Source organism: Bufo bufo, chromosome 4, assembly GCF_905171765.1.
Source record: "Bufo bufo chromosome 4, aBufBuf1.1, whole genome shotgun sequence".
NCBI classification, from domain to species: domain Eukaryota; kingdom Metazoa; phylum Chordata; class Amphibia; order Anura; family Bufonidae; genus Bufo; species Bufo bufo.
Genome location: NC_053392.1, coordinates 115,809,252 through 115,823,685, shown reverse-complemented (window position 1 = coordinate 115,823,685; position 14,434 = coordinate 115,809,252). Strand labels below are relative to the sequence as shown.

The following is a 14,434-nucleotide window of genomic DNA, read 5'->3' as shown; positions in this document are numbered from 1 at the left end:
GAGGCAGGCACTTTTTCCTATTGTGTGTAGGCTCTGCCACCACTGCTGGATTTGATCATGACGTGGTCACAGACTGTAGCAATCAAGTGGTTAACATTTGGGAATGGAGTTACCTCCCATCATGGCTGTGGAACAAAAGGCAGCTTTAAGAACCAGAGCCGATACAGTAGTTAAGTTAATTCATACAGCAGTGACAACAAAAGGCAGTGGGTGGTCTTTAAGTGGTTAATACCGCATCCCATCCTGCATGACACATTTTTTTTTCTCTCTTGGCATCGGAGAGACATAGAGGTAGTATGAGCCAATAGATTTCCAAGGACCCTTAGATTTCCTTACGTGGATACCAAATTTTGCTGCAAGCTATCCAAATATTGCTTGTGGTTTGGATATTAGTATACATTATATGACAATATCCTATACTTATATGTTTCCTATGTGTTGCCTTCACAGTGGAGCATGCACTATTATTTTAGCTCAGAAATTGCTAAATGCAGGGAGAAATGAGACCCCTACAAGTTAACTGGTAAACTCAGACCAGTCACATCTTCAAGCCAGGTTTAAAGGGGTTAATGGTTAATGTATAATGTGAAAACCAGGCACCGTATAGCACATAACAATCTCTTTCTAACAAAGCCAGAACCAGCCATGTACCACAAATGGGTCCAGAGATTCCCCTCATTCATTGCTCCAATTGATCGGCTAGATTTTATTAACTCTGGCAGCTCAGGAGGTGTGCCTTTTCTCAGGGGATGTGTCCTTTCTGCCGCAGCTCTCTCACTGTAACTGTCACAGCTCAGAGGACATGTCCTTTATGCTGCAGCTCTCTCCCTGTAACTGTCACAGCATCTAACAGTAGATAAAGTTGATGGCAATTGAAGGATGCAATTGAGCATGTGCGACCATCTTAGCGATGTTACTGAGGTGGACAGAGAAATGTAGTGTCCCACTAGGTAGGCATGGGCACTACACAAGGGTCAATTGGTTCAGGTGTTACTTCTGCTCACAAGGGACAGTAATATTACATTTAACTGTGCACTTTAATGTATTTTCTATGTGTTTTTATATGCAATGTTTCCCCTATGTCATGCATAGCAGGCCTATTAGGGTGTAGTTAGGCATCCTAGGCACTAGAGGGAGATAGGGAGCCCGTAGTATAAATGTTCAGGCCCAGACAGGGAGGGGTTAGGTCATAGTCAGGAGTCTGTGGAGACAGAAGTGAGAAGGCACCAGCCCGAGATATGCTGAGGGCCTCCTTCTGACATGCAGCTTGATAGTCCTGGGTTCTAGTTGCACTAGGAGGCTAGGATGAGTACAGCCTGCCTGGAGACCAGTAATCCAACCAATACAGATAAGACACCCCAGTAGTAGGACAGTACCTCCTGGGAGAAACCTGCAGCCACCTTTCAAAGCCAGCCGTGAAGACAGCTAGGAAAAGAAGGTATTGTAACCTTAAGCAAGTGCCAATACTGGAGGAAGGATTTTATACCAAGGATTTAAGCCAGCAATTAGGCATCCGGGCCTTGGGATCCAGCCAGCTAGAATAGCTGTGGGGATAGAGCAGCATTGCACTGCGAAGTATTAACTGTTTGCCCTCCAAGTATCTTGCAAGATTGAAACCTGCTGTGAAGTAAACCTGCTGTGCATTTTGTACTGTAAAGGACTGCATTATATACTGCTGCAACTGTATGTAAAAAGTTGGACTGTTTCACCAAGTAAAGCAACGTTTGGTTTACCAACTGCGTACTCTATTAATCCTCCTACAAATCGGTGTGCCACCGTTACAGGCACTAGCGTCACGATCCTTAAATGCAGTGTACTCAAGTTGTGCGTAGTAGGTGTTTCTGAGTGTAGTAGTGCAATATACACTAACCTGGTACAGCTGACTCTCTGCAAGGGCAGGTATAGGTAGGAATAGTTCGTGACGCCAGTGCCAAGTAAACGGTGGCACGCCGTTTGCGGATGCAGGAAATAATTTGAGGAAACGCGGTGTTAAACAGAACTTCAACTTTAGTAGGTTGCAGGCAGAGACAATATTGGAAACGCAGTTCCTCAGCATACAGTCGATTTTGCAATTCGGTCGATGCAGGCAATTCAGTACAGCAGGGTAATTACAGAGTGTAAAACGCAGGATTCTCAGCACAGGAGCTTGCACTCTAACTCTGTCTGATCCTGGAATGTAGCAATTCTTCACCAAGGCCCATTAACCTAAGTCTGGCTTTATATCCTTGATTATGGCTTTCATAAGTACCTCCTCTGTTTCCTCAATACCTCTGGCTCCTCTGATATTTGCCTCAGTCTCTCCTAGCTTCTGAATGGTTCCTCAGGCTAAGGTATTCCTGCTTCAGCATGTAGGAATTCAGGAGGGAATCTTCTCCTGAACAGCAGGCTTCAGGCCTGGACTGGTCTCAGACATTATCTAATCTCCATCTGTAGATTACAGACACTAGACTCCGTCTGCCTTACACTTCCCTGTCTGGCCTTATATAAACTAGGGCTCTCTAGCTCCCTCTATGGACTAGAACCTGTAATAACACCCCTAGCAGGCCTGTGCATGCAAGTTTCAGTGACAGGGAAATACACACATTACATTGCATTTTACAAAACTGACATACAACAACTTTCCATAATTAAGGAGGGACGACAGCACACCAAGTGACCTTTGGTAGTAACGGGTATTACAACTCCCGTATACTACATACCCCACTGCTTTAAGCTGAGTACGCCCTCGTACTCCATCATGGGTCGCCCAACTGGAATCTCTACCTGAAATAGAAAAAGAGACATGCAGGCATACATATATGCAATTCAACTGCATTTACATCAGGTCCAATTGGCAAAGGTGCAGGGTAGTGACAAGGGGCTTCATTCTCTTCTCTCAGGATAGTGAATGGAACGGGGGCGCTGACCTGGCACAGCGTAACATTAGAACCAGGATAGTCCATGACAACGAATAAGTCCATGATAAAACAGTAGAAAACGGTATAAAAGTTCTTGGAGGCTCAAATAACAAACATGAGTCCGTACCCAGGTTATTTCCATATTAAATCACAGAGGCTCTCATGCGGTGGAGTCCACCTCTGGGCACAATACTTTAAAAGAGTAAGAATCTCAGAGGCTCAGGTACTTTTGAGTCTGTCTCCGGGCACGGTTCCTTAGTAACAGGTTGCACAATAAAATGGACAGCAAAGACAAGTGCTGTAATACCCCTGATCAACCTGAAAAGGGGGTGAAGGGTAAAAGGTGCAACAAAGGAACAGGCCACAACTTGGCGTGGGGTAGCAAAAGCAGGCAGGAGGTCCTGGAAACAAACGTGGCCTTGCTGACTTTGTAATTTCAGTGGTCAACACCTACCACTGAGCCGTGGACAAACTGGCAGCTGCAACAAAGGGCCAGCAACATAGGACTCCTGTCCTGGAAGGGTTAACATCACCTTCTGAAGAAATAAATCAAGGGCCTAGCAGGCTGATCACAGTGGCATATTGTAGCTACTTGGCTCTGCAGGGAGGTATCTTCTGTAGTATTCCTCTACAGGAGGATGGGCCCACATGACTGTATCAGGGGGTAGCTGCAGGGTAAAGGGGCCCCTAATAGGTATTGGCCCCATAGGCCTAGGGGTGAACCCTCTGGTGGGCCGTGCCGGCCCTGGCATAATCACTGCAGGGTGTGACATACTTGGTACCGCCGCAGCAAGCGGTCCGGTGCTCTGGGTGCAGCAATTCACAGCAATCGCGGGTCCGGTCTGGGGCACTGACGGAGCGGTGACAACAGAAGGCGGTCGGCGGGTGGTGACAGGCACCCTTACCTCATCCTTCCTCGGCGGCGTCTGGATCCTGGCGGTGTAGGTCTTACGCAACTCCCGCAACTTCTCCTCCAGCCGGACGATCTGCTCACCGATACTCTCGGTGTCGGAGTCGCTGTTCTCTGCTGGCGCCGCCGGCGCAGGTACAGTCACCGCTGATGCAGACTCGGCCTCTTCAGGTTCTGGACTTGCCTCAGGTCTCCGTCCCATCCGGATGTTCTGGAAGGTAGCACTCAATCCTCTTTGCTGCTCCAGCTCAGATAGTGTCTTCTCCCGACGTGGCAGCTCGGGGGAAGGGTAGGGGCTCACCCATTTCTCCAACACGGTTGGCTGCCAGAAGACGTTCGGCCCAATGAAGGAGCTCCGCTCCTGAAAGGCGTGATGGGCCGGCTCTGGAGAGCGTTCCGGTTCTCGCCCGCAGCCAGAGTGGTCTTCTTCTTCTGCCTCCCAATCCTCAGGTCCTCGCTTCGGACGGGTCACAGCAGTCGCATAGGGGCCTCGCAGGCTCTCGGCAGGGGTGTACTCCACTTCCTCTCCCTCGCGGAGGCTGTGCTGGTACGAAGGGAGGTAGTCTCTCTTGACAGACCTTCGATTGACATAGAGGTCTCTGCCAGTAAGATAGTCCTGAATAAACCCGTAGCCACGGGATTTGTCAAACGACAGCACCACTCCCTTTCTCCTCTCCAGGCGGGGTTGGGTGTGCGTATGTCTTTCATGTATGGTCTTAGTTAGCTCCTCATACACGATCTTTGTCTTGGTATTCCGCTTGATAGCGGCCTCCCGAATCTCCGCCATCAGGGACGACCATTTAAACGATGGCTGAAAAAAGTCCCTCCATGAGCCATAGTAGGGCTCGGGTTCTTTCTCCCTGGTGCGGCAGGCGGGTTGCTCCGGTCCCGGAGCGTAGGCCGGTGGAGCCTCCTCTGGCTCTACACCGGTGTCAGTCATCATGTCAATTACAGGTGCGGACGCTGCAGCAACACTCTGCTCACAATCCAACATGCTCGATCCTACTGAGGAGAGCGATAGGGACGCGTCAATTAAAGTAGTCAGCTCCTCCCATTGCACTGGGAGGCCGCCCCCCAGGTATCTCAATATAGGGAAGGCGGTGTCCATGCTGGCAGACATGCAAATGTCCAGATAAGCCGTGGCGCCTGCCCTTGACCTTCTTCCCGCCTTTTCCTCAGAAAGGCGCCAATTTTTCCCGCCTTTTCGGGATGAAGGTGACGCAGCAGTAAATTCAGCCAGCTCAGCGGCCATCTTTAGGTACAAACGCTGTCTGTTCACTGACAGCAAGCAGGAATGTTTAAAGTCCACAAAACCACAATCCAATGCGGCGATTTTCTTCCTCTGGGTAGCGCAACCCTGCACAGCGCTTTTTAGAGGTTTTTGGAACACTTTGGGTACGATCTTCAGTCCACAAAGTCCACTTTCATTAAACAGGAAAATTGTCACTTTGGTCACAGGGCAACGGTATAAGGCACAAAGTTCACGCTTCTTGCACTAGAAAGCGTGCGTATCCTGTTCGTGACGCCAAAAGAGAAGTTGCAGTGTACTCAAGTTGTGCGTAGTAGGTGTTTCTGAGTGTAGTAGTGCAATATACACTAACCTGGTACAGCTGACTCTCTGCAAGGGCAGGTATAGGTAGGAATAGTTCGTGACGCCAGTGCCAAGTAAACGGTGGCACGCCGTTTGCGGATGCAGGAAATAATTTGAGGAAACGCGGTGTTAAACAGAACTTCAACTTTAGTAGGTTGCAGGCAGAGACAATATTGGAAACGCAGTTCCTCAGCATACAGTCGATTTTGCAATTCGGTCGATGCAGGCAATTCAGTACAGCAGGGTAATTACAGAGTGTAAAACGCAGGATTCTCAGCACAGGAGCTTGCACTCTAACTCTGTCTGATCCTGGAATGTAGCAATTCTTCACCAAGGCCCATTAACCTAAGTCTGGCTTTATATCCTTGATTATGGCTTTCATAAGTACCTCCTCTGTTTCCTCAATACCTCTGGCTCCTCTGATATTTGCCTCAGTCTCTCCTAGCTTCTGAATGGTTCCTCAGGCTAAGGTATTCCTGCTTCAGCATGTAGGAATTCAGGAGGGAATCTTCTCCTGAACAGCAGGCTTCAGGCCTGGACTGGTCTCAGACATTATCTAATCTCCATCTGTAGATTACAGACACTAGACTCCGTCTGCCTTACACTTCCCTGTCTGGCCTTATATAAACTAGGGCTCTCTAGCTCCCTCTATGGACTAGAACCTGTAATAACACCCCTAGCAGGCCTGTGCATGCAAGTTTCAGTGACAGGGAAATACACACATTACATTGCATTTTACAAAACTGACATACAACAACTTTCCATAATTAAGGAGGGACGACAGCACACCAAGTGACCTTTGGTAGTAACGGGTATTACAACTCCCGTATACTACATAGGGACCTTACCTAAGGCACTCAAAACACCTACAACATCCAGGGCACCTCACCCAACATCAGGCCAGGTCCCTATCTACAGAGTGTGCCCCAGAGGAACTAGTGTCTGCCTCTCCTTTCACTGTTGCATGCCTGCCCATGGTTCTCCTCAGAAAAGTGAGTAACCCTCGATTGCCCATACCGTGACCTCACTGTCGCTGTACCCTGCAGGTCTGGCGTGCTGCAGAAATAAGGAAAATAATAGAAAGCAGAAGGCGCTAGACAGATACATTTTATTAAATAACTCAGTGGCTATGCTAAATTTTTTGTTTCATGCAAGTACAAAAGTATTGGGATGAAGGTGCTGGTTTGACAAATGTAGAATATTTTCATGGGAAAAACTCTTTAATTGTCATCCTTTTCAGAAGCTTTAGTGATAGGGTTGGTCATACACATTAGACATAAGCAGGTAGATGTTTGAACCGCAGTTGAACAAATGATTGTCTGCTCAATGATCATTTTGCAGATCCATCCATACACACTTTAGTCCATATTGGCTGTCTCAGGTTACATGACTCCAAGGGAAGGGTGAGGGAATAGACTGTAGATCGCTGAATGGAGCCGTTGTGCAGGTGCAGTACCCCAGAATAGGGTAATACTCTTTAAAGGGGTTGTCCGAGTTCTGAAAAAATATATATATCACTGTAAATCTGAGGGTCAGCAATATATGCATAAGCTAAGCAAGTTTTAGGCAAAATAAATAAATAATCTATTTCCTCATTTTCCTGGTTCTCTTCTGGCCCTTTGTTTACATGCAATAATAACAATCTCTGAGGTTTTCCTCATCAATATTTGTGACCCCAACCCCCACCGCCCCCCACCCCGCTCTGGAAAGGGAATGAATACAAGTGCTTCCCTGAGTGACATGTCTGACTGCTAGGATACTCAGCAGCATGTTGGATGTAGGACTACAAGTCCCAGCTGTACAATGACACTGCTGATACATACAGGATCTTCCCCCTACCTGTTCTTATGCGATGCTCTGCAGAACTTCTCCAGTCTTTCAGCTCTGTGTCTGCAGAATGAGGAGGGAAGATCCTGTGTCTCTTCACAGACTCCAGCTGTTCAGCAAAGCCTCCAGCTCTGTGTGTGCTGCAGAAGGGGTTAAAGTTTCCTGCAGAATCCAGGGAGAGGGCAGACAGCAGCAGCAAGCCATTCAGGGGGACGTGGCCAGCACAGTGACATCTCGTGTACAGACACAGATCAGCTCTCTCAGGCTTGTGCATGGAACATCATCAGAGCAGGGAGAGAAGCTAACATCACAGGTCATGTGACCCTCAGTGAATTTTGAGAAAGCATCCACTGCAGATAAAGTAAGTGCATTGTAACCTCCTTACATTTGCCTAGTTAGAAACACAAAGAACAAAAAAATAACTCGGACAACCCCTTTAATGTTTTTAAATATTTTAATGCCTTGTAATGTACAAGCATATCTCTGTATGGATTAGTAGGGGTTAGTAATCCAGACTCTGCCCCTGTAGGAAGTTAGGTGTTGGACTTAGGTCAGCCCTAGCTTAGTTAGTTGTGTGCTAGTGTAGGAAGTGAGAGAAAGCTACATGTGTTCACTCCTTACAGGACCAGACCTTCATCCCAGAGAATCACTATCTCTGAGAGATCCACAGAGAAAAAAACATCTCTACTTCACATTACTTCAAAGAGAAAAAGGAAAAACTAGAAGGTCCAGAATCTACCTAGCTGGAGTCAGTCAGTAAGGTATCGGCAGCTTATGGCTGATAGCGACTTTACTGTAGTGAAAGGGACATTGAGAAAACACCTTCCACTCTTGGACACAGTCTGGGCCACCATATCTTAATCCTATACCACTCAACTGGGAATTACAGCAATCACTGCAAGAATAATACTACCTAGACCTGAGATTCTGCAGAGAGAGAGAGGGGGAGAGAGATAGATGGAAGGACTACAATCCCTGTCAGTTATGCACTTGAAGAGAAGACTCGTTTATTTTCTACAACTGGCCTGGTTACTGACTCCAGCACCATATGTCAGCCACAGCACCTACATCTCCTTTCTTGAACATCCCGCTAAACCCACAACACCAAGGGCACCCAAACTACCATCAAGCAGGACCTCCAACATTAGGGTCTGCCCCGAGGCAAGAAAGGGTGCTCCCTCCTATCACTGCCCTGACCCTAGAGAGCCTCGGTGTGAGGTTTACCACTGAGAATGATTATTGCAGCTAGAGCCACTACCACTTCCATCCTCCACTCTGCTCCTCCATGGCTTGTGGCACAGGAATGGAGTGGCAAGGAGGAGGTATGACTATTGTCACTAGGCACCACAAGTTCCAGGGCTAGATAAAAACTGCTAGAATTCTGGAAAACCCCTTTAACATCCTCATACACATTAGATAAAAACAGGTTGATGGAAGAATAGCAATTGAACTCTGGTGTCCGATTGTTTTGTAGACGCAGACATACACATTTTAGTCCATATTGACTATTATAGTTATGCAAACTTGTCGTACAAGTTGATTGAAATCGGGAGAGGGACAAAAGATCTTTCTGAATAATGTTCCTTCAAACTAAACTCTTTATTTTTCATGAATGATCTTATTTTATTTTATACGAAAAAATCTTATGTCCGAATTCAAACTGATCCAACTTCTGTTCACACTATGAGGGTCTGTCTGAATGATCGTTGTTAAATTCCACCAGACCAATGATCGTTTTGGTTGAAATTGTCAATTTTCATCAACAATAGACTAATGTGTGGGTACCTTTAGAAATTTTTGCAAAAACTCTGTCAGTGTATATATCCTTATTGTCTCCTATTTATCAGTATTTCACTCTTTACAAGGAAAGAAAAGCTTTTACAAGGACAAGGAAGAAATCAAGCAAAGGGAAAGTTATCACAGTTCTGGTGAGTAATCAGAAAGTAAATAGCCTGCAGCCTGCACACCCAGAGAGATGGAAAAACAATCTTAAAAAAAAAAAAAAAAGACTCAATTAAAAAACACTTCCTTCTCCTTACAGTACTTAAAGGGGTTTTCCAGGATTTTCCTATTGATGGTGTATCTTCAGGATAGGTCATCTGTATGAAATCGGCAGGAGTCCGACCCCAGGCACCCAAGCCAATCAGCTGTTTGAAGAGGTTGTGATGCTCCATGAGCACCTAGGCCTTTTCCTAGGCCATGTGATGTCCCGCCCATCAGTCACATGGCCTATGTGCATTTCAGTCCCATTCAAGTGAATGGGGCTGAGTTGCAATACCAAGCACAGCCACTATCTAAAGGACGGCACTGTGTGTGGTCGGCTGCAAGAGGCAACGGCGCTCATCAGAGTTTTAAGGGCACCACGGCTTCCTCAAACAGCTGATTGGCAGGGGGGCAGGGAGTCGGACCCCCACCGATCTCACATTGATATAGTACCACTGGGTGTGGCAACTAAAATGAATAGCGGATATTTTATAGACCATTAGGTTGTTAATACACATATGTCTTAGGCCTCATGCACACGACCGTTGTGTGAATGCGCGGCCGTTGTTTCCGTTTTCCGTTTTTTTTTCGTGGACCCATTGACTTTCAATGGGTTCGTGGAAAAATAGGAAAATGCACCGTTTTGCAGCCGCATTTGTGATTCGTGTTTCCTGTCCGTCAAAAAAATAGGACCTGTCCTATTTTTTTGACGAATACGGTTCACGGACCCATTCAAGTCAATGGGTCCGTGAAAAAACACGGATGCACACAAGATTGCCATCCGCGTCCATCATCCTTGTCCGTAGGCTACTTTCACACAGACGGATCCGCTGATCCGTCTGCATAAAAGCTTTTTAGATCTGATTTTTCACTTAGTGAAAACTCAGATCTGACAGTATATTCTAACACAGAGGCGTTCCCATGGTGATGGGGACGCTTCAGGTTAGAATATACTAAAAGAACTGTGAACATGACTGCCCCCTGCTGCCTGGCAGGTGCTTCCAGGCAGCAGGGGGCAGACCCCCCCCTCCCTCCCCCCCCTGTATTTAACTCATTGGTGGCCAGTGCGGCCCCCCCTCCCTCCCCTGTATTTAACTCATTGGTGGCCAGTGCAGTCGGCCCCCCCTCCCTCCCTTGTATTTAACACATTGGTGGCCAGTGCGGCCAGCCCCCCTCCCTCCCTTGTATTTAACACATTGGTGGTCAGTGCGGCCGGCCCCCCCTCCCTCCCTTGTATTTAACAGATTGGTGCCAATGCAGCCGGCCCCCCCTCCTTCCCTCCCTTGTATTTAACACATTGGTGGCCAGTGCGGCCGGCCCCCCCTCCCTCCAGTAGGAGGAGCGCCCGGCCGGTCACAGACATCGCAGGTAAGTATAATGCTTCTAAAATTGCTAAGTAACCATGGCAGCCAGAACTGCAGTAGCGTCCTGGTTGCCATGGTTACTGATCGGAGTCCCAGCGATTAAACTGGGACTCCGATCGGAACTCTCCGCTGCCACCAATGATTGGGGGTCGGTCATTTTAATTAGGGGGGGGGAGGGAGGGGGGGGGGGGCGGCCGCACTGGCCACCAATGTGTTAAATACAAGGGAGGGAGGGGGGGCCGGCCGCACTGGCCACCAATGTGTTAAATACAAGGGAGGGGGGGCCGGCCGCACTGGCCACCAATGTGTTAAATACAAGGGAGGGGGGGCCGGCCTCACTGGCCACCAATGTGTTAAATACAAGGGAGGGAGGGGGGGCCGGCCGCACTGGCCACCAATGTGTTAAATACAAGGGAGGGAGGGGGGGCCGGCCGCACTGGCCACCAATGAGTTAAATACAGGGGGAGGAAGGGGCAGTCATGTACACAGTTCTTTTAGTATATTCTAACCTGAAGCGTCCCCATCACCATGGGAACGCCTCTGTGTTAGAATATACTGTCGGATCTGAGTTTCACGATCTAACTCAAATCCGATGGTATATTCTAACATAGAGGCATTCCCATGGTGATGGGGACGCTTCAAGTTAAAATATACTATCGGATTGGAGAAAACTCCGATCTGATGGTATATTAAAAGGGACTCCTGACTTTACATTGAAAGTCAATGGGGACGGATCCGTTTGCAATTGCACCATATTGTGTCAACGTCAAACGGATCCGTCCCCATCGACTTGCATTGTAAGTCAGGACGGATCCGTTTGGCTCCGCACGGCCAGGCGGACACCAAAATGACTTTTTTTTCATGTCCGTGGATCCTCCAAAAATCAAGGAAGACCCACGGAAGAAAAAAACGGTCACGGATCACGGAACAACAGAAATCTGTTTTGTAGGTCGTGTGCATGAGGCCTTAAGATGTGGGTACCTTGGTTTCTGCTAATTGCTGGGTTGCACCTTGACTGCACCTTTTTAAAGGGGTAAGTAAGATTGTGGGGCAGAAAATAGTAACAACCATAGTGAGGGGGGGGCCTGCTCAAAAGTTAAAATCGATCACTAGTATTACGAAAAGTCACAGTTTTGCAAAAGCTTTAGGATTTATTCATACAAGTCTTATCTGGTTCTAGCTTTACTAGAAAGGTATTGTCATGTACTGTATGATGTCAGGTTTTCATTATTTACATTAGTCATGGGATTACCCCTTTAAGACACTAAGAAGTTTAAGGCAGTAACTTAATATATTAGCTACTGTCTGTGGCTGTAGTAAGGACTGGAGGTGAAATACACGTATCATAACAATCAATTGGTCACATACAGTATTGTTACTATTGGAATGATACATATCATGAGTAATGTCAATCCAGCAAAAAATGACTATTTTGACAAGAGTTGCCATGATGTATGAATGATGTAGTCCCTGAGTACTGAATAAGTTTAGCTCTGCCACATCTGTACATAGGTCTGACTCACTTTTTCTCTGTTTGGCTGCAGTGGCTGTTCAGCCTGCCTCTCATCTCCCTGCATGGACTATTTTAATGAATGTGCAGTTTTACATGTAAACGCAATTTATTTGAGCAGTTTGGACAGTTTAAGAAATGAAAGCAGAGCTCTGATTAATTGCCATGGACAACAAAGACTTCTACTCAATACCTCTCTGCTCCTCTATAACAAGCAGTGGATATTAAGTAGTGGTCTCAGCAAGTGTGGGTGTAGAAATTGTTACACTGCCCCAACAGAAGGGTATCAAGTAGTAATAGCTACCAGCATGGGTGAAGAGCAGGTTGCCTTGTGCCTTCTTGAAGATGTGAGTTGAGAATGGGAAGAGGTCTATTACTATCTGGAGGTCAGTACATGGATACAGTCAGTACAGTAAATATAGGGGCAGCAAAACAAGTATAAAACCCTAAAAAAAACTATGAAGCAACACAAAGAAAGGATTCCATGTCTTCTGCTCTGGGAGGATTATCATCCTGCAAATGCTTCTGCAGGGGACAGAGTGGTAGTATACCCAGAGAACAGTGCTGGCATACAGATGACGAAGTGACGGCATACAGAGGACAGTGATGGAATACCCAACGGAGAGAATAGTGGCATCTACAGTAGGTGGCAGAGTGATGGCATATAAGGGGGCAGGGTTTTCTAGAACCTGTCATTTCTCACACAATTTACTCTTTTTTCAGCAGTTTTTTTCCTATTTGCACAGGGAAGGGTTAATAAGGCTTCATATTGGTATTATACACTAGCTAGTAACTTCATTTTGTCTGCAATACAATATAAGGCCTCCTGCACACGACCGTATGGCTTTGGTTTTGCGGTCCGTTTTTCACGGATCCGTTGTTCCGTTTTTTGTTTCCGTTGTGTTTCCGTTTCTGTTCCGTTTTTCCGTTCCGTTTTTCCATATGGCATATACAGTATACAGTAATTACATAGATAAAATTGGGCTGGGCATAACATTTTCAATAGATGGTTTCGCAAAAAACAGAACGGAAACGGAAGGCATACGGATGCATTTCCGCATGTGTTCAGTTTTTTTGCGGACCCATTGACTTGAATGGAGCCACGGAACGTGATTTGCGGGCAATAATAGGACATGTTCTATCTTTAAACGGAACGGAAAAACGGAAATACGGAAACGGAATGCATACGGAGTACATTCCGTTTTTTTTGCGGAACCATTGAAATGAATGGTTCCGTATACGGAACGCAAAAAACGGCCAGTAAACAGGGAAAAAAAAACGGTCGTGTGCAGGAGGCCTAACAGATAGACATACTGTCAAGCGCTCTGTATTCCTGTTCCATTACAGAAGAAGAAGAAAAAGAGTGCTACTGACTCAGGGTCCATTCACACGACCGTATCCGCTTTGTGGTCTGCAAATTGCGCATCCGTAGAAAAAAACTGATCCCGGCTGTGTGCGCCCTGCATTTTGCGGTCCCGCGCATTCCACCCTATGTTAGAAATGCCTAGTCTGCAAAACGAACAAGAATTAGAAATGCTCTATTTTTTTTTTGCGGGGCCATGGATGGAATATACAGTTGCAAGAAAAAGTATGTGAACCCTTTGGAATGATATGGATTTCTGCACAAATTGGTCATAAAATGTTATCTGATCTTCATCTAAGTCACAACAATAGGCAATCACAGTCTGCTTAAACTAATAACACACAAAGAATTAAATGTTACCATGTTTTTATTGAACACACCATGTAAACGTTCACAGTGCAGGTGGAAAATATATGTGAACCCCTAGACTAATGACATCTCCAAGAGCTTATTGGAGTGAGGTGTCAGCCAACTGGAGTCCAATCAATGAGATGAGATTGGAGGTGTTGGTTACAGCTGCCCTGCCATATAAAAAACACACACCAGTTCTGGGTTTGCTTTTCACAAGAAGCATTGCCTGATGTGAATGATGCCTCGCACAAAAGAGCTCTCAGAAGACATATGATTAAGAATTGTTTACTTGCATAAAGCTGGAAAGGGTTATAAAAGTATCTCCAAAAGCCTTGCTGTTCATCAGTCCAGGGTAAGACAAATTGCATATAAATGGAGAAAGTTCAGCACTGCTGCTACTCTACCTAGGAGTGGCTGTCCTGTAATGATGACTGCAAGAGCACAGCGCAGACTGCTCAATGAGGTGAAGAAAAATCCTGGAGTGTCAGCTAAAGACTAACAAAAATCTCTGGCATATGCTAAGATCCCTGTTAGCGAATCTACGATACGTAAAACACTAAACAAGAATGGATTTCATGGGAGGATACCACAGAGGAAGCCACTGCTGTCCAAAAAAACCTATTGCTGCACGTTTACAG

General features: G+C 46.4%; 1 protein-coding gene across 5 annotated transcripts in view; it reads left to right on the top strand.

Moving 5' to 3' along the window:
• Positions 1-14,434, top strand: part of LOC120997582 (kyphoscoliosis peptidase-like) — a 68,502-nt gene that overhangs the window by 16,701 nt on the left and 37,367 nt on the right. For 3 of the 5 annotated variants that reach the window (XM_040427677.1, XM_040427674.1, XM_040427675.1), the window contains exon 5: positions 9,073-9,153. In XM_040427677.1, the coding sequence (XP_040283611.1) occupies positions 9,073-9,153 (81 nt within the window). The remainder of the gene's footprint in view (positions 1-9,072; positions 9,154-14,434) is intronic. The other 2 variants (XM_040427678.1, XM_040427676.1) reach the window with 1 other exon arrangement.